Raw genomic sequence first — 27,996 nt, forward strand, 5'->3', positions numbered from 1 at the left:
GTATAGTGAACTCAGATTATCCTGTACTTTTGATCATTTCTAGGATGCACATTTTTTCACGTCTTCAAAGCTCTTTAATCTGGATGCAACTAACAACTAATGGCGTGTCACGATTTTAATTAGCCATCATTTTCTACTGTCAGTAGTACACAAAATAATGGTGCACGTTACAAGGGACAGCGTCTCCGATTCATTAAAATATTATTTTCATGGAATTGGAAACAGAAATTGAGGAACGGATTAAGAAAAGCGCCCGGGGGTTACTTCACAGACTTTAAGGGTCAAGCAAGCCACACTTCAAACGTGATGTGATTGATTCCAAAGTCTCTGCCTAACACAGGAGACTTTGAACATTACAAGAATTTTCAACAGTCAGCGATACTCGAAGACTCGCAACCTTAGGGATTAAGTTTTCAGGAACTGAAATGTTCACACCACCTGGTGGAGACACTGCAAATAGTTGGTTAAGGTACCAGCCAACCCTCCTGGGCTCTGATGACTTTAGGGTGCAGAACCCACCTTTCTGCTAACCCTACAGTCTGCAGAAATAAAGGGAGAGCCTTCCCCTTCCCCCCTCGCCCCCCTCAATTTGCTACTGAGCCATTCCTCCCCCTGCCTCTCAACCCAGACACTCACTCTCCCCGCAGCTGAGTTAATCCCGCACCGCCTCACCTCCCCCTCCCAAAGAGGAAGCCTAGAAGCCGCCCCCTTCCGGCCACACATCATCGCGGGGGGTAGAACGTGCCCCCAGGTCTGCAGGGCTCCCACACCCGAATCCTGCCCCGGCCCCCCTACTTAGGCCCGCGCTCCAGGTCACGTCCCCGCCCCACAAATCCAGCAGGGCTCCTTCCAGCCCAGGAGGTCCCCGACTCGGTCCCCGAGAGTGCGGCCCCCAGGCCCCCGCCGAGGTCCCGCCCCGGAGGGCCCCGCCGCCGCCTGGACCAGGACGCAGGGCCCGGCGAGGCCAGGCACTCTCGGAGGCCTGGAGGAGACAGTCTCGGCCGAACTCACGGAGGAAGGAGCGCGACAGGAGGCGGGCGGCTGCCAGGCCGCTGCTGCCAGAGGCCATGGTCGCGATAAGAGCGGCAGCAGCAAGAGCCGCGGTCATCCACCAATGACACTCCCAGGCCCCCGGGGACTTGGCAGGGCCCGGGCTCGAGGAGGAAATGGGTGGCCACAGCAGTCGCCTGAATGAATTTCCCGCCGCCGAGGCCTCTTTGCCGAACAGCGAGGATCGCAGGTGCAGGGGGGAAAATATCTGAACGGAGAAGTGGACAATGACTCGTCTGTTCCCCGGAAACGTGGCTTTGACCTCACATTAATTACAAAAGCAGCTTAGGCAAAACCCCACAAGACGCCGGTCGGCGCTTAGGCATTGTGGGAAATGTAGTTCGTGGTCTCCCCCGGTTTGTAGTTTAAGTGGAGGCTGGAGGGAGAGCGAGCGTGCCGGAAAGGGTGTGCTCCTAAGCCCCTTGGGCAAGAGGATGGGGTGGCGAGAGCAATGAGAAAACCGTGGTGAGGGGCGAAGAGCGAAGAGCGGTGCGGAACTTTCCGTGCCCCTAAGCCTATCTGCACTTTAATTTAGTTCGGCGGGCAGGTGGACAGGCTGATCCTCCTCGCCCCCCCCCCCCCCCACCGCGAGGACCTGGAAGGCTTACTGGTGGCAACAATGTGCGTTCATGCTATTGTCCGCTGACCGCAAGGAAGTCACGAGAAAGACCAAAAGCTACCTTACTGACATTTAATTTCTTGGAATACGGATCTTTTGGTTAAACACGCTATGATACAGCCTTTGACTAGCACACGGAGTATTCACTAAGCGAATTCACTAAGCGACTGAGCCCTGGGGATCCTGGAGGACTGACGTTCTGGATCAAATGTGACCGCTCGCTGTTGAAACAACCCGGTCACTCCTTCCTGTACGAGCCTTAGAAGGAACCTCAGAGTCCCAGAATCAAAGGGTAAACAAAAGATAAAATAATCCATCTCCCTGCCTCCATGTGCTTGAGATTCCTCATCGTTCTCCTCCTCAATGGAATTATGATCCTGCTTTCCTGGAGTGGTATTTATGATTTACACTGAGCCGTGTGATGTTTGAGTAGGATTACCCAACAGAGATCGCCCAGTATTTTCTCTATGACCCAGATATTGTCAGCACTGAGTTGGACTTAACTACTCACAAATTCCCTCCTTCATCTAATGTAGTGTCCTTGCAATCATTTATTTAAATACTATCAGGCGTTTCCACATAAGCCCACTATAGACTCATTTTTTTTTAAGGTTTTATTTATTTATTCATGAGAGACACAGGCAGAGGGAGAAGCAGGCTCCATGCAGGGAGCCTGATGTGGGACTCGATCCAGGGTGTCCAGGACCAGGCCCTGGGCTGAAGGCGGCGTTAAACCGCTGAGCCACCAGGGCTGCCCTAGACTCATTTTCAATAGCAAAGTTCTTCCTGAGCCTTCCGTGATAATAGTTATATTTTCAGTTTTATTTAATTGGTAAAATGCATGATGACAAAAAAATATAATTCTGGTATGATTTTAATGAATGTTTATTTCCACATGGACAGGGATTTTAGTTTGTTTTGTACACTGATGTGTCCCCACCCAGCACAAAAAAGAGAACTCATTATTTGTTGAGCATTATTTACTGAATTGATAGCTAAGAAATAGCTTATACATTCATTTATTGAATCCACACACAATGTTTGATGAAGCTAAGAGTACTTCAATCACAATAACTACACCTCCACCCTAATTCTATAGCTGATTGGTGGGAAACCAATTACAGTAGATACTAATTATACTACCCATTTTTATATGCAGATTGATTTTGTAGTCAAACATCTGGATTCAAATTCCAATTCTGATGCTGGCGTATGTGACCTCTGGGTCTCAGATTTTCTCACTGAGATGGGCATGAAAATCCCTATCTCATAATAATATTGTGAGCAGTTAATGCATTAATATGTAAAGTTCTTTGTACCTTGTAAAGCATTCAGTAAGTGGTAGTTATTATTATTAGAGATAAGAACTTTCTTCTTCACATCGGCAGAGTGAGGCTTTGAAGTTTTTAGTGATATGGGTAACCAGATGTGTAATAGGACATTTCCATTCATATCAAAACTTTGGCTAAAGCCCCAAAGCTGAGGGCAACAGGCCATAAGTAACTCCACATTCTAAGGAGGGCAGCCTAGGACCTAGGCTCCAGATTTTGATAAGAGGGGGAGGTCAAACTTGTCTTTGGATGCTCACACTCGCCCTAACAGTTCAAATAAGCAAAAGACTGGAATTCATTTAGTGAGGGAATTCTGAGTCACGAGTTGTACCCTGAATGTTCCCTTCTCCTCTTATTCCCAGACAAGTTGGTAGCAGAGGGCTCCTAACAAAAAGGACTGGCATTAAATTCAGGCTAAATCCCTGCAGAACAACAGAAATCCATGAGCCTACTTCAGTGCCCTAGAGCAGGTATGGTCAAAGAGCGCTCAGGAAACCGGTGTTTGGATGTCAGACCTAAACATAGAGACTAATGCCTGCTTCCTGCCTGGAGAACTCAAGGCAGGAAGCTGGCTGGAGCAATCCTCGTTTGTAGTCAGGGCATTGTTTAATATGGCAAGATGTGTAATATTCAGGTAAAATTGATTCCAGAAAAGAAAGCTGAGCTTCCCTCTAAGGATCCTCTGCTGGGGCAAGGAACTGTAGCATAAAAGACCATGGAAGGGACAGGAGGGGGATGATGGTGGGGAGTGGTTTACAAGAGGTCAGCCAATGAGGACATAACTCATCAGGATACTATGCAGATGAGGACGCCTGGGTGGCTCAGCGGTTGAGCTTCTGCGTAAGGCCCAGGGCGTGATCCTGGTCGGCCTCCCTGCATGGAGCCTGCTTCTCCCTCTGCCTGTGTCTCTGCCTCTCTCTCTCTCTCTCTCTCTCTCTCTCTCTCGAATAAATAAATAAAATCCTAAAAAAAAAAAAAAAAAAAAAGAATACTATGCAGATGGAATTCCCTAAGCAGGGTATAAAGAGAGGAACCACAGAAAGAGCCAGCATTCCAGAGTGTAAGGACCAGAGAGAACCTCAGACTGCACCATGTAAGAGATTATATCAAAATCTTACCCAATCCCTGCAGGAGCTAAGAACAAGGGAAGTGAAGAGGAGGAGGAGTAAAAGTAGGAGAACAAAAAGAGACCTTGACTCCTTCCCAGCTGCAGGTTGTAGAGCCACAGATCATGCCAGACATCAGAGTAAAGAGTTTTGAATTAGGTATAAGATTGACGCTTTGAATTGGATTGAGTGGTACATAGAGTTATTAATTTTTAGAATAGGGTATTTTTCCCATGAATAAAAATTCAGAAGTTACAAAAATGTATATGGTGCAAAATGGTCCTATTTCCCCACCACTCAGTTCTCCCTGGGTGAAATCAATCTTAATCCCATTTCTTGTGTATTGATCCAGATCTCTTTTGAGCATATACAACCATACACATATATCCAACCTCCCCCCTACCCCCACCATCACCCTTCTATGTTGCCACTGATGTGGGAGGAAAAAGGGACAATTAGGACTTATGAACAAGGCTGGTGGGGCAGTCAGGAGACCAGCGGTCAAGAAGACTAGTGTCCATGCTGACCACCCCAGGGCAGTGTCTTTTTCTGCTTAACCTAACCTGAGGTGGTCTCTGCTCTTTGCAACTAAGAATCTTATCAGGTCTGAGCTAAGTAATGAGGTTCCAGCTATTGGAACAAAGTCTCTCATCTGCATTGATTTTAAGGAAATAAATCAGCTATAGTCACTGATATCCATAATCCGATCAGACCAGAAAAGAAAATCTGACCAAGACTCTGGTGGATTCTCTACTTGATAAAGGAATTTCCTTGATAAAGGAACTACCATTCCTTTATATATATATAAGAAGAATTACACTTCTGTATTTTACCCTGATTTTATTTTTTTTAAAGATTTATTTATGATAGACATAGAGAGAGAGAGAGAGAGAGAGGCAGAGACACAGGAGGAGGGAGAAGCAGGCCCATGCCGGGAGCCTGACGTGGGACTGAATACGGGGACTCCAGGATCGCGCCCTGGACCAAAGGCAGAAGCTAAACCGCTGAGCCACCCAGGGATCCCCTACCCTGATTTTAATAGGAGCCCCCATCCTGCCAGGATTTCTGAACTATCTCCTTTCACCAGAGTCTTGCCTAAATTTGTGGAGTGGTGCTGGGATGAGGTGGATGATTTAGAAGAAGCATTTGATCCTCTGTCCATGCAGGTGGCCCCTCATATGTGCATCCTTCTATCTTGTCAGCTACTGCTATATAATGCCTTCCTCCTACTTGCTATGCTCCTTTTGGCCTGGCTCTATTAGCTATCTCTGGGCTCTTCTTCGGTACATATCCTCCCCTCTTGGTGCTGTGTTGGACCATAGCAAACATCTCTGCTTGCCTAGACACACCATTTAGGAGAATCTTATAACCAGTCTGTTTCTCTCTCTCTCTCTCTCTCTCTCTCTCTCTCTCTCTCTCTCTCTCTCTCTCTCTTTCTCTCTCTTTCTTGGGGACAACAAATTCTGGGCTATGGACCAAGTGTCTTCCCCCTCCAAATTCATATTTTGAAGTCCTAACTCCAGTTAGGCTGTATTCAGAGTAGAGAAGTAATTAGGGTTGGGGCACCTGGGTGGCTCAGTTGGTTAAGCATCTGCCTTCAGCTTAGGTCGAGATCCAGGGTTCCTGGGATCATCTCACATCAGGCTCCCTGCCTGCTGAGCAAGGAGCCTGCTTCTCCCTCTCACTCTGTCTGCCACTCCTTCTATTTGTGTTCTGCTTGTGTTCTCTCTCTCTCTCCCCACTCTCCCTGTCAAATACATAAATAAAATCTAAAAAAAAAAAAAAAGTAATTAGGTTAAATTAGGTAAGTTATGGTTAAACACCATTATGAGTGTTTTTATAAAAAGAATAACCAGAGGGTCACCTGGGTGGCTCAGTGGTTGAGCGTCTGCTTTTGGCTCAGTTCATGATCTCGGAGTCCTGGAACCGAGTCCCACATCAGGCTCCCCACAGGGAGCCTGCTTCTCCCTCTGCCTATGTCTCTGCCTCTGTGTGTATGTGTGTGTATGTGTGTGTGTGTGTGTGTGTGTGTGTGTCTCATGAGTAAATAAATAAAATCTTAAAAAAAAAAAAAAAAAAAGAATAACCAGAGAGCTCCCTCTTTCTGCCATGTGAGGACACAGTGAGAAGGCAGCCATCCATAAGCCGCAGAACTCTTACCAGGGATTGAGTTCACCAGCAGCCTGATCTTGGACTTTTAGCCCTTAGAACTGTGAGAAATAAATTGCTATTGTTTAAGCTACCCAGTTATATTTCTTTATGGCAACCTGAATACACTACTACACCCTACTTCATGTATCCCCTCAACCCTTTCAGTGATTCTTTTGACTATTTACCTCTCTCCACCTCCAAGCAGGCAGACTGGGGGGTAATCAATGCCTAAGCTCTCCTGTTACCTGCTTCTTTCCTAGCCTGGGATCCTTTTCTGGTCTTGAAAACATTAACTCATATTTTTTTTACCTAAATCCAAGCTGTCTCTGTCCTTCTTAGGAGCTTTGAGGTACACATCCCTCTCCTGGAGCAACAGACTGAGAAGGCAAAAAAGAAACTGGTGGAGGGAAGGAGTAGAAATATCAGGAAGAGGGTCAAAGAATAGATGGAGATACTAGGAGAAAAAGCATCAGTTAGTATTACAGATCACCTTCCTGCTACAGGCTGTATGTGCCAAAGCTTTGTGTATTTTCACCTAGGCAGTCTAACTCTGCTCTGTAGAAATCCATTTCTAGTGCCTTAGCTCAGGTTGCTATAACAAAATACCACAGACTGGGTAGTTTATAAACAACAGGAATTTATTTTTCACATTTCTGGAAGCAGGAAGTCCAAGACCAGGGTGGCAGCATGGTCAGGTTCTGATAGGGGCCCTCTTCTGGGCTGTCCTCTTTAGAGTCTCACATAGCAGAAAGAAGGCAAGACAATGCTCTGAGTTCCCTTTTATAAGGACCTTGATCCCATTCATGGGGTTCCACCCTCATGACCTAATTAACCCCCAATGCCTCACCTCCTCCTACCATCACACTGGGGAGTAGGTCTCAACATAGAAATGGCGGTGGGGGTGGAGGTAGAAGGGACAGGCATAAACATTCAGGACATTGCATCCTGGCCTTCTGCCAATTTCTTTGTGGGAAAACAAAACAAAACAAAACTGCCAGCTGCCTTCCAAAGGGAGAAAAGTTGCTTCCTCATCAGTGACACAAGCACACTTGAAGAGAAATGTACTGTAGCCAAGAGAGGCTGGGGCCTCTGGGGCTGAGGAGCCAGCCTGAGCACTCAGGCTCCACTGTAGATGTGACTAATCCCTTCATAAAACAAACAGAATAGGAGCTGTGTCCTTGGCCTTACGTATGGAAGATGGTACAACACAAATCAGAAACGCTTGACCTAAGACACAGCTTCAGCTTTTGGAAAACTACAAGAAATGAGTCAGAAAGATGAAGCATTATTTTCATCTGAAGTACAGCTTCAAAGAGAGGCAGACTCACACAACACAATTCTAAGAAAGAACCAACTAACACCACTGGCTGATTTGAACAGAGGCAGGCTCTTTTCCTCTCCCCTTACAGGGGTGGGCAGTGCCACCGTGGCTGTCTTGATGACAAAGAACTTTCTGAAATGTACCTGCAGGGTCCCCCTGAAAGCTTATTATTCTTTTTTTTTTTAATTTTTTTAAATTTATTTATGATAGTCACACAGAGAGAGAGAGAGAGGCAGAGACACAGGCAGAGGGAGAAGCAGGCTCCATGCACCGGGAGCCCGACGTGGGATTCGATCCCGGGTCTCCAGGATCGCGCCCTGGGCCAAAGGCAGGCGCCAAACCGCTGCGCCACCCCGGGATCCCTATTATTCTTTTTTGAATGACTGACCCACTCAACACCTGCACAAGGGAGGTTTCATCTGCATTAGATCCTTACAGGAGAAACAAGAGGTTTGACCTCCCCTTTAGAGAAAGTGGCTTCCAAATATAATTTCGTTTCCCCATCCTTAAGCCCTGTTGCAAAATTAGTGCCCTGAATACCCTATGCAAGAGCATCCTGGGGCCCAGTTCCTGCAGAAGGGAAGGAAAGGGAAGGGAAGGGAAGGGAAGGGAAGGGAAGGGAAGGGAAGGGAAGGGAAGGGAAGGGAAGAGAAGGGAAAGGAGTAGGGTTGGGAAGAGGGAGAGGTCTAGCTGTGTGCAGGTCCAATGAGTCTTTGCCAATCCCCTTCAGAATTGCTCTGAATTGGGCAAGATGGTCAGGCTTCTATACCTCAGCATGGATTGCCACCAAGGTGGGAGCTGCCCTGGGAGGGATTTGATCAAGGTTGAGGCATCTGTCTGTGTTCAGAAAATTCCTGAAGGGGTTGAGGGAGCTGGGAGACAGCTGAAGACTCTACCAACAGTAGAGTTGGTGGTGCATCACTGCATCTTCCAGATGCCCCTTCCAGGAGAAAGTCTGATAAGAAAGCAAGAGTCAGTCAGCAAAACCATAAAGAAGATAGCTTGGTTTGAGTGTCCCTCTTTTCCCCTTCTTTTGAAGGCTGATTCCTTTCCTTTTCCCTAGAGATCCAGTGCTCTCCTGCTGCCCAGTGTTGGGTCCGACCATTCTCTCACCACCTGTAAGAACTTCTACAGACAGTACCTTGTTTCTCAGGGAAATACTGTCTCCTAGGGATTAAATACACTAGGACTTTAGCCTAATTTGATAGTCCCTCCCAAATTACATGTTTGTTGTACATTTTAACAGAGTTGCCAATGTCTTCACACAAATAAGTGATTCATGTTGAGAATTTCTGGAATTATAGCCAGGAAAGCTGTTTTTCCATCTGCCTCTGATCGATCTAAGATAACTTTCCTCCTTCATCAAGTACATCTTCTAAAAGTTCTCTCTCTCTCTCTCTCTGTGTGTGTGTGTGTGTGTGTGTGTGTGTGTGTGTGTTGCTTAACTTTTTTTGTAGCAGCTGAAAATCCAAGCTACCAGAAGATTCCCTGAGACCCTGGAATATAGCTGAAGACATTGTGACATACATATGTCCCACCCTGCAGCCTAGTAGAGGAACAAAGAAGAGTCCCAGGAATTAGTACTAAAAGGAGAGAAAAGCAGGGCCCTGAGGCCTATGGAAAGGAAGGGAAAGGATTCTTGGGAAGCTGGTTGTGGCCCAAGAAGGACTCTAAGGTGAAGAGTGACCCATGTTCCTAGAACAGAGAGTACTCCACAAAAAACAACTGCAACAGCTACCAAGTTATGGTGGCTCTGCCTTAGGCTCCATCACTCATCTGTGGTCAACATTTTCATTGCATAGGGCTATGAAGGCTGCCTTTTCCATTGGGGCTTCATATATTTGTGAAGTAAATGAGAGTGTTGGGCTTTGAAGTCTGATATTCAAGTTGAAAAGATATGCATGAACACAAAAGAATGTATATCTTTCAATCCATTCTGGAACATTGTCTAACATGCCCTCCAAATTACTATTTCATTCCCTAGGAGATGAACCTTTATTTAACTTCTTTCATGGTTAATACAAAAGTAATATATACTTACTTGTTCATGATAAATTTTGCAGATAATTTCTACTTTGAGATTTATTCTTTTCAATATCTTCCAAGTGTTCTCCAAGGTTGACATATTATTTTTATAACCAGAAAAAAAAACCAGTTGATAGTTTTGGTGTTTTATGGATGAAATGATGTGATTAGGACCCAGATCCTATGAAGTTCTATGTTAGCTTGTAAATTTTTGTCTGGTAGAGATGTAAATCGTTTCTATCTGGCAGAAAACTCAACCTCAGAGTTTATGGTATCACTGCCCTGCTGTATATTTCCCAGCTTTCTATGTCACTTGGAAATCTCTTGCCTCACTTTCTTCTCTTGTAAGTAGGGATAATAATAGTACTTATCTCATGGATTTGTTGTGTGGATTAAATGAAATATTCCATGTAAATCACTTAGAAAAGAAACTATACTAGATGGTAAACACTCAATAAATGTGTCCTATTATTATTAAAAGAAAGCTCATTTAACTGAAAAATCTAGGGTATATCCTTCAGGTATAGTGCAAGTAAGTCATGAGGCCTTGCATCCTCACAATTCAAACCAAATCCTTCACTAAGAGAATGCTTCTGTCTTGGTTTCTCTGGCAAGAACATTGGGACTAACTGATTGGAAAGACTTGTGTGCACTTTTTGGTGCAAGTGCCAGTGGGCTGGGCAGCAGTGGGCAGCAATGGGTAGCAGGTGTTCCAGGTAGAGGCAAAGGCACACAAGTGACTCCATATCCTGGAATCTGTGTCCTGCTATCATGGATTAAGATGCTAATGTTGTACACAATCCTGATAGCCCTGCTTATCTCTACTTCATGGTTTTAGGCTAAGACTTTCAAATGCTTAATAACAGCTAACATGGTATCTTTCCTTTCCTCTATGAACTTAGCCTAAAGACAGACAATATGAAATGGTAAAAAGGAAGGAAACAAGACTTAAATTGAAAAACAAATGAAAATATCCTCTACATTCCACCCAGTACTGGTGAAGGAGACATAGCTCACAAACATATGGAACAGAATATACATGGGCTTCACCATCAGTCAGTCCAGAGGTCAGATCTCTGCCCTGGAACTCACAGCAATATCACCTTGGAAAATCACATAATCCCTCTGAGTCTCAGATTCCTCACTTACATTCAAAAAAGTTCAAGGAGTGACTCCTTTGCTCTGCTTTGTTCCCCATATGCAGAAAATAGCAAGGAGGTTTAACATTCTGTTCCTCTTGATGCTTATGACAGTGTTGGGTGGAGGGGGCAGAAAATGACCCACCTGGCTCTGTTACTCTGACAGAAATAGGTGACAACAATCCATGTGGAAGTCCATCTTCCCAGGTAACACTGATTGCTAAGCCCCCCTCTCCTGAGCAGTGTCACAGTGACCCTGGAGTACTGTTTCAAGACTAGTCCAGGTATTATGATCCATGTTTTATATTAAGAAATATATGGTTTGTAGAAGCCATACAAGAGGGGAACTCTCCAGAGATTAAATTTATGAAGGCATATGTGTGTGTATCCAGGGGTAGGGTGGGGAGGCATTCTCTTAGTTAGCCAGAGAAATCGCCACCTATGTTACAGCAAAGGCAGAGGCAAGAAATCACCTGGGAGCTTTCAAAAACAGCTTCCCTTAGATGAGTAGGGCGGATCAACCTGGAATCACAAGATGCATGTCTAGCAAGTACATTGCATACTTCCTGGCATGTGTAAGCTCCTTGGTAGTGTTAGTTTACCTGCCTTCTAATCCAATTAGTTATTTTTATGGTGGTATTGGAGCTGACATTTAAATAATACCTATGGGTAAAATCTATGACCAAAAGTTTTGGATCTTCCTGAAAATGAAATAAAACTAGACAGGCACTTAATGGCTCTTGAATATGATCAACTCATTTTTTTTTAATTTTTATTTATTTATGATAGTCACACACAGAGAGAGAGAGAGAGAGGCAGAGACACAGGCAGAGGGAGAAGCAGGCTCCATGCACCGGGAGCCCGACGTGGGATTCGATCCTGGGTCTTCAGGATCGTGCCCTGGGCCAAAGGCAGGCGCCAAACCACTGCGCCACCCAGGGATCCCTGATCAACTCATTTTTTAAAAATATTTTATTTATTCATGAGAGACACAGAAAGAGAGGTAGAGACATAGACAAAGGGAGAAGCAAGCTCCCCTCGGGATCCCAGGATCATGACCTGAGCCAAAGGCAGATGCTCAACCACTGAGACACCCAGGCATCCTGATCAACTCATTTTTAAAAAGATAGGGGTGCCTGGCTGCCTCAGTTGGGGGAGAATGTAGCCCTTAATCTTCGGGTTGTAGTTTTGAGCCCCACATTGGGTGTAGAGATTACTTAAAAATAAACTCTTTTAAAAAAATAAAAAGAGAGAGTGCAATCTGTCGCCTCCTGAGGAAGCTGAGAGCAGGTTTGTCTTCCTGGAGCCTTAATCCCACCTGGGGGATCTGTCCAGACCAATTGTCCTCACTCATGACAGGAAGCAACCCCAGATTCACAGCTCTGTTTTTTCCAGCTACTTCCAACTACTGTCTGAAGGCAGCTCCTCAGGGCAGACTTGAGTGTCACTTATCAGGGTCTGGCAGATGTGGCTCTGAAAGGCATTCTAGGTTTTGCAGTCAATTTTCTCTTATTGTCGGATGCAATCACAGTGTTTGAGAGCACAATTTCAATGTAGGAGCCTGGGAGACCTTCCCTACCTTCCTCCCTGGCTCTCTCCCGCAAGCGGAATTCAGGCCCCCAAAAGGAAGCACAGGTGTCAGACAAGGGGAAGGTGGCAAACATAAAGCAATGAAGGCAACAGGTTTTATTTAACTCCAAGTTCTTCTCACATTCCATTTTATTCTGAAAATTAGTCAGAAGTGGGGAAGCAAAACCTCTGTCATCAAAAACAATATGCAAACGAGTATAAAGAGAAATGACATCCCCTAAATCATATATTTAAAATGGAATAGATCAAGGATTATCACCCATGTCCCTTAATCTTGTCCACTTTGAGTCAAAACAACCCTTGGAGCCAACAGGAACCACTGGGACATTGGCTCAGGGATGCTTCTTCAAGATGCAAGCTATCAGAATCTCACAAGTGAGACATCTCAGGAATTTGCATTTTTAAGAAGCTCCCCAAATGATCCTCGTGTACCCCCTGGCATTTGGCAGCTTCCTGCTTTTGAGTAGTAGTTCTTTAGGAGTTCATACTTAAAGCTTTGGTTATACTCCTTATGTCATACACATCAGCAGTGCCCCAGGTACTGAGGACAACGGAATGTTGTAAAGAGAACAGTGTTTTGAAGTATTGGGAATACTACAATTTGGGAATATTCTCTCTCTCTCTCTCTCTCTCTCTCTCTCTTTGCTGCCTTCCCCCCACCCCCATATACAGTCATCTAGCATGATCATGAAAGAATGTGAAGGAAAACAACAGTCTCTAGTAGAGGTTTTTTTTTTTTTTAACTCAACTTTAACTTTTTGTGGGGTTGGTTTTTTTTTTAACTTTTATTTTGAAAGAATTACAGATTTAAGGAAGTGCAATGATAGTTCTTGAGGTGGAGGATGTCTTGTTACCACTTAATGGTGGTGAAAGTTCCGGCTTCCCAGTTGGCCAATTCTGACACCATCCAGGAAGAGAGAGGGAAGGGGTACCTCATTACTGCTGGGTGGGGATGGAAGCCCAGCATCCCACAGGGTTTTCACTTTCACCCTTTTGGGGAAGAAGGAGCTTTATTATTCCTGAGTAGGAATGAAAGTAACAGCTCCCCACCAGGTCTTCTTTGAGGGGATAGGGGATGCTCTGAGCAAGGGTAGAAATTCAGGTCACCCCTTGGCCTTTGTTGACAGGGGTGATGATGGGCCATGTTTTTTCTCCATGCTGTTTGGCTGGGGTAGAGTGGTGTCTTTGTTCAGAATATCATAAAAAAAATACCATAGACTGAGTGGCTTATATACAAGAGAAATTTATTTCTCACAGTCTGGAGGCTAGGAAGTCCAGAATTAAGAAGCTGGCAGATTTCACTGTTTGATGAGTACTCACTTCCTGGTTCACAGACAGATGTATCTCCACGTTCAAAAATCTTCAATCACCATAGGATAAATGTTTGTGAGATAGTAAGTGCTAAAAAAAGAAATTAAAACTGTGATTTTACATAATAATCAACTTGGTGAGATAAAGTAGAAAACATTTTATTTTAACTACTAGCACTTATCCCTGAAGTCTGTGACTTCACCCCAACTCTTTTTTTTTCTTTTTTTTTCCAACTCTCTTTTCTGCCTCATTTCCCATTACAGACATTAGCTTATCCTACCCACATCTTTACACTACTCAGCCTCTCAAGTATAGCCTAGCATTTTCACAATTCTGTGAATTGTATACCATTGCTTCAATTACAAAATAAAAGTACTCCCATGCCTTGAGAGGTCATCAGTGAGGAATAAGCCTTAAATGGTACAAAAATAAATGTGAAGCTTTTAGGAAAATGTAAGAAGCCATTGACGTCTCCCCCCTGATGGAAAAGGAAAGATGTTAGGGTTTGAAGTCAACGGCCAAGAAAGAATTCTTGAGACATCTTTGGTTCAAAAAGATGGTTTTATTAAAGTGCAGGGACAGGACCCGCGGGCAGAAAAAGCTGCACCAGTGTCGTGGGGAGTGGCCCATTATAGACTTTCAAGTTGAGAGAGGATTATGGACAGCATAAGCCTCCCAGGTATTTTGGCAAAAAGATTTCCAGGATCTGAGGGGGGTAGCTATTGTTAGGAAAAGGTCATTTATTACTGTTTAGTAAACCCTCAGCCATGAGATCCTTCAGATGTATTTCAGTGGGTCATATGCTTGAAGGATGATTGCCAACATGTATCTTGGGGAATAGAGATAAAGGAGATTTCAAAAGGAATTTCTATATGTTAAGGTAGACTTACAGGATCCTGGGGGTCAGGCCAAGATTGCTTTTGCCTTTAGCAAAGTATTAATATCGAGGCAGCGGGAGTCCCTAGAGGAATGCCACTGCCTATTTCAAGGACTTGTCAATAGGCTATAGGTAGTAAGGAAATACAATAATTTTTCTTCTGCCCTTGTTTCTCACATCACTCCCGACCCCCATCATCAATGCCTGAGGCTATCCCTTTCCAACTATCCTCAATTCTCAGCCCTCTGACTACTTGCCTGTCTGTTACTTCCTACACAGCTAGCTGTCTGCGGTTCTCTAGAACCTGCTGCCACCTAGGTGCAGTTGGGGGAAGGGAGAAAAAGGAAGAGCACACTGTGATTGCCCAAGGCTTTAATCTGCCTCACCGTTTTGAGCTGGAAAAAGTAAGGAAAGGGCCTCCAAAGGGAGATGCCTACAGCTTGATAAGTAGCTGAATTATTTTGTCTGCTGGTTAATAGCTAACTGGCTTGCCTCCTTTATTGCCCATGCAGACCTGGCTATCTTTCAGCGTTGCGTGGCTGTTTGCCTTTCCCATGGCAAGAAAGGAGGAGTTTTCTTTCACTGCAAATGCAATATAAGAACAAACCGAGCAGACAAATGACAAAGATGCCACAGAAAACCTGTTCTACAAAACTATCTGGATTCAGTAGTTGAGAAGGAATTTAATGATTAGAACCAATCAATCACCCATTCGTTCAACAAATATTTATTCAGGATCGCCTCTGTGTCTGGACCAATGCTCAGTGGTGAGTTAAATGGTAAGCAAGGAGGCTTTCTGGCAAATTAAATGGTGAACAAAGAGGCTCCAGCTGGGGGTGCCAGTAAAAGCCAGGCCATGAGTCGGACATTACCTTAGCTTCACTCAAGCTTTTATTTCTCCTTATTACTCATTCACCATGGACAGAAGTAGGAGATAAGGTCTAGGGGTTAGGAGACCTGGGATTTTGGTCCTGGTACTGATTAAGACTTTTAAAGGTATAACTTTATGCATTAAATTTCCCCATCTGTCAAATGGTAACAAGTATTTCTGCCTCTCCTACACTGTTCACTATTTTGAGGATCAAATGTGGACAATAATAGAAGATACTGAGTAAATGGATTTTATCACATTATCTAAATGCCTCAAATTCAGGCACCTCAGTTGTACATGGCACTGCCTTAGCTATATAATGAATGAATGAGAAAACCGAACGTATCCCTGACAGCTTGAGAAACAGTGATGTTATTCATGCCTCATAGCCACATGGAGTCTGGTTCGTATTGTATCCCTGGATGACAAAAAGCAATTCTTGCAGAGCCAATGAGCCATTCCATCTGATCCTTGGATGGTACAGACAGAACCCAAATTTATTTCCTGCATTAAAGCCACAGACAATGCAGGAAAGATTTGTTGCTAATTCCCAAGCATTTGCAGACACTCAACAAATGATGCTAATGATACTGACTATGAATTAGGGGCCTGAAGCCTGCCCTTGATGAAATCCTGCCAGACTTTCATACTGCCCAGTGAAAGAAGCAGCCAGAGAGCAAGGACAGCCCCCTTTCCCAGGTCAGCAGGAGAGCTGAGGTCAGCCTGATGTTGAGCTCTTTGGACCTGGTACCAAGTCCCTGTCTATGACGAAAACTGCAGAGAGGAAAGTACATCTCTGGAACAAACATTCTATTCAGGGACATCAGGACTCTGGGATATTTATACGGGTCAAAGCTATCTTTTTAAAGAGGTTCTGTCTCTTGTTTTGTTAACTTACACACTCTAAAGACTCCAGCCCACTATTTTTTTTAAAAATAAAAAAGATTTTATTTATTTATTCATGATAGAGAGAGAGAAGCAGAGACACAGGCAGAAGCAGGCTCCATGCAGGGAGCCCAATGTGGGACTCGATCCCGGGACTCCAAGATTATGCCCTGGGCCGAAGGCAGGCACTAAACCACTGAGCCACCCAGGGATCCCCATCCAGCCCACTTTTATACTTAGTTTGGAGAATATAAATTGGGTATTTTGTTCTTAGACATGAAAAGAAAATTGTCCCAAGAAAATAATTCACATGATTATCATCAGTTGTTTAAATATTTCTTGAAAGCTTAGTCTGCCTTCCCCAACTAGTCAGAGACCAGGAGCTACATTTTATATTTATAGTTCTTTTGGGTATCTGCCCCCACTCCTATCCCTGTGCTATGTACACAACAGGCAGTTAATAAATGCTTGTTACTAACTGAATGTCCTATTCCTCCAGACAAAAACTTGAATGTTTATAAGCAACGTTATTGATAACAGCCAGGAAGCAGAGACAATGTACATTTCCATCAACTGACGAACATAAATAAAATATGGCATATCCATACAATGGAATATTATTCGGCAATAAAAAGAAATGACAAACTGATACCTGCTGCATCATGGTGAGCCTTGAAAACACTGTGCAAAGTGAAATAAGCTAGTCACTAAAGACCACATGTTGTGTGATCCCTTTTATATGAGATGTCCAAAATAGGCCTATCTATGGAGATGGAACTAGATTGGTAGTTGCCTAGGGCTAGAGGGAATGGGAAGACTAGGGGATGAGTGGTAAAGGACATAGGGTTTCTTTTTGAGGTGTTTGAAAAGGTTCTAGGGTCAACTGGTAATTGTTGCACGGTTCTGTGAATGTACTAAAAACCATTAATTGTACACTTTAAATGAGCGATGATATGGTATGTGAATTATAGGTCAATAAAGGTGTTACTTTAAAAGAACAATGCAGACATCCTTACAAAAATGTGCACAGAAAACCAAGAATTGGTCTAGATGCCCAAGGGTGGGAATACTAGGCAGGTATACTAATATCCTATGCTGACAGTAATAAAGTACCACCAGCCTAGTGGCCAAAAAGCAATACAAGTTTATTCCCTTACTGTTCTAGAGGTCAGCAGTCTGAGATGCAGGTGCTGGCAGTTCTGCATCCCTCATGGAGGCTTAGGAAGACAACATTTTTCTTTTCTAGCTACCATAGGTCACTCACCCATCCGTGGCTCCTGACTCTTTCATCTTCGAAGTGCACCACACCCAACCTCTGCTTCCTAATCACTTTTTCTAATTCTCACCCTCTTGCCTTCCTCTTATAAGGACCCCTGTGATTATACTGGGCCCACCTCAATGATCCAGGATACCTCCTCCCATCTTAAGATCCTAAGTCACATATGCAAAGTATTCTTAGGCATGTCAAAACAAAACAAAACAAAACACCACACCAAACTGTTCTCCAAAGTGACCACCTTTTTGGATTCCCACCAGCAATGTGTGAGTTGGAGTTTCAGCTGTGTTTTCAGTGTTTTCCTCTGTTTACTTTGCTTCCTGTGGCAGGCACACTTTCCTACATGGCTTCTTTCTGCCTTTTCTTCCCCATCAGTAGAACTCTATGGGGGATGGGGATATGGGGGGGAGGGAGGAATATGTCTAGTCCTAGGTAATGGATCACAATTGTTCCAAGTCTTATGACAATCCTGATCCCTACCTGCTCAGCCTCTCTTTCAGCTGGATGTAATCTTTGGCCCCAATTCTGGCCAATGAAACATGAGGAGAGATATTACCTAATATAGAACTTTCCGGGAGAGCTTTTGCTTTTCTACTATAAGGAGACAAATATACATATCCTTTGACCTTACTTCTGTCTTGAATGTGGACATGATGGCTGGGACTGCAGCAACCCTATTGCCATCATAATGAAAAGACCAAGAGAATCATAGAAACACTCAACATCATGACCCCCCAATCACCCGATTTCATTAAGCGACTGTCGATATGGTGTTCTGTTACCTGCTATTAAACACAATCCTAACTCATATAGCCTCTTCCCTTCACTAATGTGTGGAAAGCAAACACTGTTAATTAATATACAGGATTTTCCCTTCTTTCCCTTCATCTTTGTTTTCTGGCCCACATATTTCAGACATACTGCTTTAGAGTTTATTTTGGGGATGACCCCATCGTGAGACATAATGAAAAGTTACTGTATTCTGGGTCTGCCATGTTCAATGAAATTTCATGTATTTTTACCTCTATGAGTCATGTGATCCTTATTTTAAACAGGGAAACCCAAGCTGGCTTGGAAACTTTCTGGGTACAGAGTATAGATTAAAATAGCAGACCTCTAGAAGAGGCAATACCATTCATGAGGCCCACCAGGACAAGTAGATTGCAAATGACAGAAAACCTATTCAAATTTATGCTTTTATTTATTTATTTAAGATTTTATTTATTTATTCATGAGAGACACAGAGAAAGAAGCAGAGAGAGAGAGAGAGAAGAAGGCTCCATGCAGAGAGGCCTATGTGGCACTTGATCCCGGGACTCCAGGATCATGCCTTGGGCCAAAAGCAGACGCTCAACCACTGAGCCACCCAGGTGTCCCAAACTTCTGCTTTTTAAAAAAGCATTGGAGTTTGTTGACTCATACAATAAAACTTTGGAAAAAGCAAAAATTACCTTACAGAAAATGGATCTTGGTATGAAAAGCCATGTGGAACTCCAGACTTCCATCTCTATGTAGCCAACTGTGGCCTTTCCTGTCCAGAGGGGAATATGACCTCCAGGAGCTCCAGGCTTATATTCTAATAGCACCATGTCTAGATAGGAAGAGAAGATTCCCTCACTCAGATCCACTCTTTGAAATCCAAGAGAAAACTCTGATCATCTCAACTTAACTCATATGCTTACTCTCAGGTTGTTTTTCCGATCTGAATGTTTTGCTTTCTGTCTTTTGTGTGATAGATCTTCTGTGATTTGTCTAGAAATACTTAGTTGTCTGCCTATTTTTGAGAGGGAAGGTCTAAAAACATGATTGAAACCTGCAGACATCCAGGTGGAACTTATTCACTGTGAACTTCACCTCAAAGTTGATTTGGTTGGACCACTTGGTGGAAAAACCTCCCCTGTCTGTATATTCAGATCTTTCCCCTTGGGCTGGTTAGATTCCCCAGAGAAGATTCTCTTGGTTTCTTGCCTGGAAGTATCTAAATGCCAATGTTTTGAAACTAGGATAACTAACTCAACCTGGTTTGTTCAGAACTGTCCTGGTTTTAAAACTGGAAGTCCCTCCCTATCCTGGGAATACCTACAGTCTCAGGAAAATTGAGATGGTTGCACAGGTTATGCTATTATTCTGGGAGATGAGTAGTGAAAGAGGGTTGGTGATCTCATCATCTTGCATGTGCACATTCAAGTAATCCACTGTTTTCAGTATGGTACCCCACTTTCATATGTTCCTAGTGCCCCTTAGTCTAGATACCTTGTTTGACCCACTCCAGATAATAGATTTCCAGTCTTCTGCTGAGCTTGGGGAGAATAGAACAGACCTGAAAAATGGACCACTTCCTGAACGGACTGTCAATCAACTTCCTTATTCAAGTCCCTACTTCCAGAAATGTCTGGTACTACCAATTTCCAAGTCTTTGGGACTTCCATAAATGTGTATCAAGTTGGTTATTATCTTTCTCCACCATTGCTTAGAATCTACCCTTGTTGTGTTTGTGTAATCATTTACCACTCATATTTCTGCTTTCCAGAGTCCAAATTTTTACAACTATTGTCCCTTCTCCCATTCTCCTAATTTCTCCAAGTTTATAAATTGAAAAAAAAAAAAAACCCCTTTCATAGAGCTTTAGGGAGGAATGAAAGTAATTAGGTATATTCGAAATGTCACATTTGCCTTCTAGCCTATAAGAATAATCTTTTTTTTTAGAATAATCTTTTTAAACATGTTTTATCCAAATATTTCAGTGCCTGGGGGGAATGTAGGTCTCAGAGCTCCCTGCTATTGTCCACTGTGTGTCACTATCTTCTACCATTTGAAAGTACAACTTATAGACTCTTTCTGGTATTAGCTTACTGATTTCCATCATGTCTTAACACAACAAAAAAAGATATGGACTAAAAAATCACAACAGAGGTAAAAGTTGACAGCAATGAGGAGTTTCCTAGAAGACTTAATATACTCATGTGTTATAGTACAAAAATAGCCATAGAAAATATGTAAATGAGTGTGGCTGTGGTCCCATAACACTTTATTTTTAAAAACAGGTAGCCATCTGGATTTTACTCATAAGGCAGTATTTGCTAATCTCTCTTCTACACTATCAAGATCCTGCCAATTCCAGTGTGTATGGATTTGCAGGGAAGTGTCCCACATCAACACAGAATTCTTGAACATCACTGGGCATCCCACAACTCACCTCAGTTCTGACACTATGTACCTGGAGATGTTACAGATCCCAGAGGAAGGACTCAGTCCCACAAGACCGCCTATACCCCCACGTTGATTCTAGCCACAGGCCCACGTTATCACCTGTGTTCTGGTGGACCAGCTATATACTGGAGGTTCCAATGCCCCCCTCCTGCAGTTCAATTAATTTGCTAGAACAGCTCACCTAACTCAGAGAAACGTTTTATTTACTAGACCACCAGTTTATTATTAAAGGGTGAGGGATCCCTGGGTGGCGCAGCGGTTTAGCGCCTGCCTTTGGCCCAGGGCGCGATCCTGGAGACCCGGGATGGAATCCCACATCGGGCTCCTGGTGCATGGAGCCTGCTTCTCCCTCTCCCTCTGCCTTTGTCTCTGGCGCTCTGTCTCTCTGTCTCTCAGTCTTTCATGAATAAATAAATAAATAAAATCTTAAAGAAAAAAAAAAAAGGGTGAAACTCAGGAACGGCCAGATGGAAGTGATACTCAGGACAAGGTAGGAGGAAAGCATGCAGAGCTTCCTTGTTCTCTCTCTAAGCATGCCACTCTCTTCAAATCTCCAAGTGTTCACTAACCAGGGAGGTCTCTAAACCCTCTCCTTTCGTGTTTTGGTGGAGGTTTCACTACATAGGCATGATTGATTAAATCTTTGGCCGTTCCCAGATGTTATGGGGTGGGACTAAATGCTCCAACCCTCTAATCATGTGGCTGGTTCTCCTGGCAAACCAGACCCAACCGTCTGTGCATTTAAAATATCACCTCATTAACCTAACAAAAGACACCTTTACAGCTCTCAACACTTAGGAAATTCTACAGGTTTGATGAGCTTTGTGCCAGAAAGAGTGGATGAAGACCAAGTATATTTCTTATTATAAATCACAATGTCACAACTATATAGAGACAATATGTAATATCTATGTATATAGATTTTATACTATATGTATGGACTATATACTATATGTATTTTTTAACAAAATGGGATAACACTGAGCATAATATTCTGAAACTCACATTTTTACTTAATCTTTGAATACATTTCTCCATGTCATACATACAGCTTTACTTCATTGTTTAAGTTGGCTATGCCAATTCAATATCAGAGTTTGGGTATTATATTTTATTTAAATGTGACTTTAACAAAAATCTGTAATGCCCTTGATCAAATATTTTTAAAGTAGACTTCTAAAAGACAAATCATCTCCAGAGGGTATGCATAACTTTAAGAAATCAAAGTCTGCAAAATTGTTCTTCAAAATATTGTGCTAATTTGGACTCTGATCAAGAACCTTGGTTAGGCCCAGGTGATTTAAATTCCTGGAGTTGGAGTTATAGAGTTAAAGGGTGGGGCCCCTGACTGGCTCAGTCTGTGGAACATGCAGACTCTTGATCTTGGGGTTATGAGTTCAAGCCTCACATTGGGGGTAGAGATCACTTAAAAAAAAGAATCTTAAAAAAAAAAAAAAAGGGCCATCGTTATGGATGCCAGAAGATCCAATGGCTATGTAAGTGAGACAAATGGTCCAAGAGGAAACTGGTTTGGGATGGCCTTGGTAGACACAACTTCAGGCCCAAAGATAGAAAAAGGGGTGGTTTAGTCAGCTTAGGCTGCTATAACAAAATACCGTAGTCTTAAACAATAGACACTTATTTTTCACAGCTCTGGGGGCCAGAAACTCCCAGATCAAAGTGCTAACCAATTCAGTTTCTAGTAAGAAGTTTCTAGTAAGAAGCCACTTTCTGGGAATACATTTTCTGGCTCAGCAGTTGAGCGCCTGCCTTTGGTTCAGGGCATGATCCTGGAGTCCCAGGATCGAGTCCCACATCAGGATCCTTGAATGAGCCTGCCTCTCTGTCTCTCATGAATAAATAAATAAAATCTTAAAAAAAAAGCCACTTTCTAGCTTGCAGATATTCTATTTTCATGGATTGGGGTGTGGGGGGTGACAGAGGATGACAGAGGAGGGTAGTAGTGGAAAGAGAGATAAAGAGAGAGAGAGAGAGAGAGGGAGAGAGAGAAACCTGGCTCTATAGTGTCTCTTCTTATAAGGGCACTGATCCCATCATGAAGGCCCCATTTTTTATGATGCCATATAAACCTAACCACCTCCTGAAGGCCCTACCTCCAGATACCATCACACTGGGGGTTGGAGCTTCAACATATGAATTTTATAGGGATACAAACATTCAATCCATAGCAGGGGTGAGATGTTAAGATTAAATATTCAGAAACAAATGACTAGATAAATAAATGAATAAATAAATATTCGGAGAAGGACAACCAAGCTCAGACTAAACCAGGACTGCCTGCTTGTTCAATTTTAAGGGCCCAGGACAGTAGTGAAGCACTCCTGCCAGAGCACATGGGCATCTGTTATGTGGTTAGGCATGAGGAACTAATGCCACCCTGAAAAGGACAGGGGTGATTATTGTAAGGCTGAGCTTGGAGACCAAGGCAGGACAGAGTGGGCAGGCTGAGATTAGAGGCAGCAGTAAGGGTTTGGTGGTTTCCCCTGACAGCCATACTGAGGGAAGAGCTGTCTCTGCTAAAGGATGTGATCCTAGGAGAAAAGGTTGGGAGGGATAGGAGTCTGACTCCACTGGGAGCACAGGCCCCAACCCCCTCCTCCCATGGTGGTCTCTTCCAGCTCAGGACACCATCAGTGGTCACTTGTGAATAACCTGAGGCCCTGAGACCATCCACACTGATTTGTCTGCTGGATATAGGTTCTCTATTATTTACCATTTAACAAAGATCCTAATGTCTGATTTTCAAAGAAAAAGGAGCCATTAATAGAATTTCTAGATAAAGGAATGCCATTTTCCTTCTATTCTCATTATGTCATGCCACATCTAGAATCTCACTGGCAGTTCTGAGAGCCATTTTTAGCGTAGAATTACTAGGAGTTCTGCAAACCTGTCATACATAGACTAAGGAGACTGGAAGATTGGGAGGGAGGGATTCAAAGAAGGAATATTAAAAGAAGAACATTTCTGTCTTCAAATATTTTAAGAGATCACAGGGACAGTTTGCAAAACTGGCAAGAAAGTAGATTTTGTCAACTACTTAAAAAAACAATATTCTGACAATGAGAACTTTCCAATCATGGCATAGAAGTCATACATTTTCTGTAACTGGAACTGATAAAAAATGACAAGCCTGCCTTTCAGACACCATTCCTGCCTTGTGTATCCAGTGGATCTCCTGGATACCCATTCTGTTCTCTTTAACAGAACCACTCATATTTAATATGCAACAAACCACCTGGAAATTATTAAGATGCGGACTGATTCAGGAGGTCTGGGGCAGGACCTGAGATTCTGCATATCTAACAAGCTCTCAGGTGATGCTGATGCTGCTGGTCTGTGGATCACACCTTAGATAGCAAGGCCCTGTGGCTGAGGCTCTCAGACTTAGTGTACATTAGAATCACCTGGGGTGGGGCAGTAGGAAAAAGGTAATGATGCCTGAGTCTTTCAGAGAGTTTTATTAGCATGGAGTGTGGCCTGGGCATCAGGAATTTCCAAAGCTCTCCAAATGGTCCTAATATACAGCTAAGTTTAAGGACCGTTGCTGTTGGCCTTTCAAAATCATTCAGCACTAGCTCAGATATTACTTGTGCCAAGATCTTTAATCTGGGGTTAGCCACGTCTTCTTACTCATGCATAATTAACCCAGGTTCAATATTTTGGAGGAAAACTGTGTGTTAATTATTAATTCTCATAATCTGTGGGGCATTAGACCACAGAAAGCCCCAAGTCCCTTCCAAATCAAAGATAAACTATTGCCCGGATTCACAATCTGTGATTCGAAACCTCCTTTGGCAGTACATCCATTTGACCACAAGATGGTGACAAAGTAACGACATACGATACAACCAACTTCTCAGAAACCCGGGTTGACTGACCTTTGCTTGTGGAGCATATAGTCAACTCTGAAGGACCACTGGTCACAGACTCCTTTGAGAATCTAACAGCTATCGACAAGCATACACCCATCAATGTGAATACGGTTTTAAGCAGTTCACAGACCCTGACGTTAAACTTCAGCCAAGGCTAAAGATGAGTTACTCCCTCCCACCTCATCTCCCCATAAAAAATATATGAAGCCTCTAGCACTCTCACTTCCATCCACCTCAGCAGCTGACCTACCTCCTGCTTCTGAGAGAAAAGAGAAGAAATCACACCCAAATCTACCAATTTTACCCAACCCGCTCCCACTTTCCTTCCATCTGCATGAAACAGGGTGCCTTGTCTTTTTAGCCAAAGCTAAGTCCCCCAAGAGCATTCCTGATCCACTTTGCCCTGGTCCTCACCAGGTTCATGATCTTTCCACTCTATGCTCTTATATTGTGCTAATTTAAAATTTAAAATTTTTAAATTTAAATTTTTTCTCAATACAAAAGCAATATATGATTTTTATTTTTAAATATAAAGAAAAGCAAAGGGCATAACTGCAAATACCCATAAATCTCATGTCTTTATTCCAGATAGTTGCTAAGTCTATATACATTCTATGCTTATAAAAATACGAGCATGGTATGCAAACTGTTTAAGACCTGACTATTCTAAAAAAAAAAAAAAAAAAAAAACCTGACTATTCTTTTTCTAGAATCTTATAGACACTTAACTATTTAGTTTTAATCTTATAGACACTTAACTATTTAATTTTAATCTTATAGACACTTAACTATTTAAGTTGATGAATCTGAATTTGTATCTCAGCTCTGCCACTTACTACCTCTGGAGTGATTTCGGTAAGTCATGTAATCTTTTTTTTTTTTTTTTTAAGATTTTATTTATTTATTCATGAGAGACACACAGAGAGAGGCAGAGGCAGAAGCAGGCTCCCTGTGGGGCGCCTGATGTGGGGCTCAATCCCAGGACCCCGGGATCATGACCTGAGCCAAAGGCAGATGCTCAACCACTGAGTCACCCAGGTACCCCGTCATGTAATTTTTTTAAACCTCAATTTCCCTATTATTGGAATAGGTACAATAATACCTCTAAAATAATATAAAGTTGTTGCAATGATTAGTATAATGGTGATAAGTACTTCACAAAGGGCCCAGAATATAAATATTAACTGAATGCTCAATAAATTTTAACCATTTTTACTTTTATTGTTAAAGATGTGACCTTTGTAATCTAGTTATTATAAATCTTTGACAGTCTAGTTTTTCGGCTATGAAATGAAAATTTCAGGTTTGTTGGAATTATTCGAGAAAACAAATGCAGAGTACCTAACATAGTACCTGGCACATAGCACCCAATAAATTGTGACAATTATTATAATTCATAGTAACTATGAACAAAATCAACAGAGTATACATAAAACTCTTATCTGTCTGCACTAATTTAGTAAATATTAAGTTGCTAATAAAGATATCTTGCCACGTTAAAAAATAAGCTTGGAGAGATTTGAAGAGTAGCTTCTAATATAGCAACACCTTTATTAAACTCTGTATCTTCTACTCTTCACTTTCTTTGGCTCTTGGAATGCTCTCAGCTGTATAAGGTAACATTAGAACACAATCACCTTCATCTAAAAAAAAAAAAAAAAATCCTGGGCCTGAGAAGCAATGGTCTTTGTCTCTACTACATAAATTTTGAAGGGATCAGATTAAAATATTCACTGCAAAAAAATAAATAAAATAAAATATTCACTGCACAGCTTAAATGAAATTTATAGATGTGTCTAACACTGCGTATTATTCTAATTTTATGTTTTAATGGATTGGCTTTAAATTTCTTTTATTACTAGTTTATATAAATTATATTTTATTGGCTCTGACTGGCTTTGTGTGTACCTTTTATCTCTGGTAAATTAGTATTTATGTCTAAATTTAAGGTGTTTTTGAATTGTTTCTCAACTGAAGTTACTCCCTTGCTGTTTCCAGTATCTGATTAGGGATTAGGAGATCTGTATTCTAAGTTTTGTCTCTGCCATGACTAGCTGCCTAACCAGGAGTAAATAACTTGCTCTCTCTCTCTCTGGGTCTCAGTTCTCTTATTAATCAAATGGAGGAGCTAGATTAAGTAATCTATAATCTTCATTCCAGCTCTATATTATTATAGTAATCTATAATCACATTCCAGAGCTGGAATGTGCCCTACCTAACATGTAAAATACCTATCTGAATACGTTAAGATTGAGAAAATGCAGGTTGTATGATAGGTTAAGCACTTCATACAGGGTTTGGCATTCAACGCAAGAAACAAATATCAAGGTAAAAAAAGAGAGAGAGAGAGAGAGAGGGACTTAAAAGCAGAAAAGAATTGCAGTGGTGATTATGTCATTTTGGAAGGGGCGGCTGAAAACCATCTGGTGTAACATTTCCTCAAGGCAGGTGAAAAGGCTGGCTTCCCCTGATCACTAACTGGGATAAGACATCTCCAGTAAGCAACCTGGATCGGGGGTTGGTGGGGTCGCCTCCGCAAAGCATTAGCAGCGATCGTCTGGGGGACTTAACTAGGTGGGCCTTAAATGCCGAACAAGATCCAGGGTCTGCTTTGGTAAACAGAGCGCGGGACCAAGTAATATGGGCTCAGGCTGTGCCCCTTCTTTTCCTGGAAGGCGGTAAAGAACATAGGTTGAAAGGACACGGTGGAGTTTGAAGGGGAGAAGCACCCACATTCCTGGCCCAGGAGGACCCTCCCGGAAGGATGCTGGTGGGTGGGGCAGAGATGCTGGACGGGATTCCAGCTGTCTACACCGGGCGCCTCCCTCTCTGGAGATTCTTGGTTCACCTAACTAGAGAAGCTAGATCAAAGGGACCTTCAAGTCAGCCTCGTGCCTCATGAAGGGAAACAGAAAAGAGATCTCCGCAGGAGAAGGGGGGGAGGGAGCAAACAAAATTAACCACCCTCCACCCTCGGGCCGCTCTGCCTACCCGTCAAGGTGCGGTCAGTTCCCCGCGCAGAGGAGCGACCCCGCAGGTCGAGTGCGTGTTCTCCACCAATCAGCGGCGTAGAAAAACATTCCGGAGGCATTGATTGGCTCAACCGGCCGGCGGGCTCAGGGACTCAGCGCTGCGATTGGCTGAGGTGTTGCCGTGGCGACAGGTCGCGCACAGGCGCATTGCACGTCCGTAGAAGCCGGGTGGCTGCTAGGCAACAGCAAACATTCCCCACTACAGTCGACTTTCTCCTCCCAGACCTGGCTTTGCCGTCTCTGGAGACCTTGGGCAGCGGCGGCTCTGGCCGCTCTAGGCTAACTTGGTGAGTCCTGAGAAATAGAGCT

At 43.1% G+C, this 27,996-nt stretch overlaps 2 protein-coding genes and 2 long non-coding RNA genes across 10 annotated transcripts in view; 2 read left to right on the plus strand and 2 right to left on the minus strand.

Moving 5' to 3' along the window:
• Positions 1-1,354, minus strand: part of SUCLG1 (succinate-CoA ligase GDP/ADP-forming subunit alpha) — a 31,932-nt gene extending 30,578 nt beyond the window's left edge. The window contains exon 1 of the mRNA XM_072770020.1: positions 1,012-1,354. Within this exon, the coding sequence (XP_072626121.1) occupies positions 1,012-1,108 (97 nt within the window). The 5' untranslated portion in view covers positions 1,109-1,354. The remainder of the gene's footprint in view (positions 1-1,011) is intronic.
• Positions 737-17,297, plus strand: LOC140601292 (uncharacterized). 2 transcript variants are annotated; one of them, XR_012004331.1, is made up of 4 exons: positions 737-1,961; positions 3,363-3,470; positions 15,033-15,287; positions 16,776-17,297. It is a non-coding gene; the product is annotated as an uncharacterized lncRNA (long non-coding RNA). The 2 variants fall into 2 exon arrangements; XR_012004330.1 differs by lacking the exon at positions 3,363-3,470.
• On the minus strand, positions 13,565-27,923 carry LOC140601290 (uncharacterized). Its single transcript, XR_012004328.1, has 3 exons — positions 27,647-27,923; positions 19,004-19,143; positions 13,565-13,733 (listed from the first exon to the last, which is right to left on the minus strand). It is a non-coding gene; the product is annotated as an uncharacterized lncRNA (long non-coding RNA).
• The window catches only part of DNAH6 (dynein axonemal heavy chain 6), a 233,560-nt gene continuing 233,368 nt past the window's right edge, over positions 27,805-27,996 (plus strand). The window contains exon 1 of one of the 6 annotated variants that reach the window (XM_072770018.1): positions 27,805-27,974. The gene's annotated coding sequence lies outside the window, so the exon portion shown is untranslated. The remainder of the gene's footprint in view (positions 27,975-27,996) is intronic. The other 5 variants (XM_072770016.1, XM_072770010.1, XM_072770013.1 and 2 more) reach the window with 5 other exon arrangements.

This window comes from Canis lupus, chromosome 12 (genome assembly GCF_048164855.1).
Source record: "Canis lupus baileyi chromosome 12, mCanLup2.hap1, whole genome shotgun sequence".
NCBI classification, from domain to species: Eukaryota; Metazoa; Chordata; class Mammalia; order Carnivora; family Canidae; genus Canis; species Canis lupus.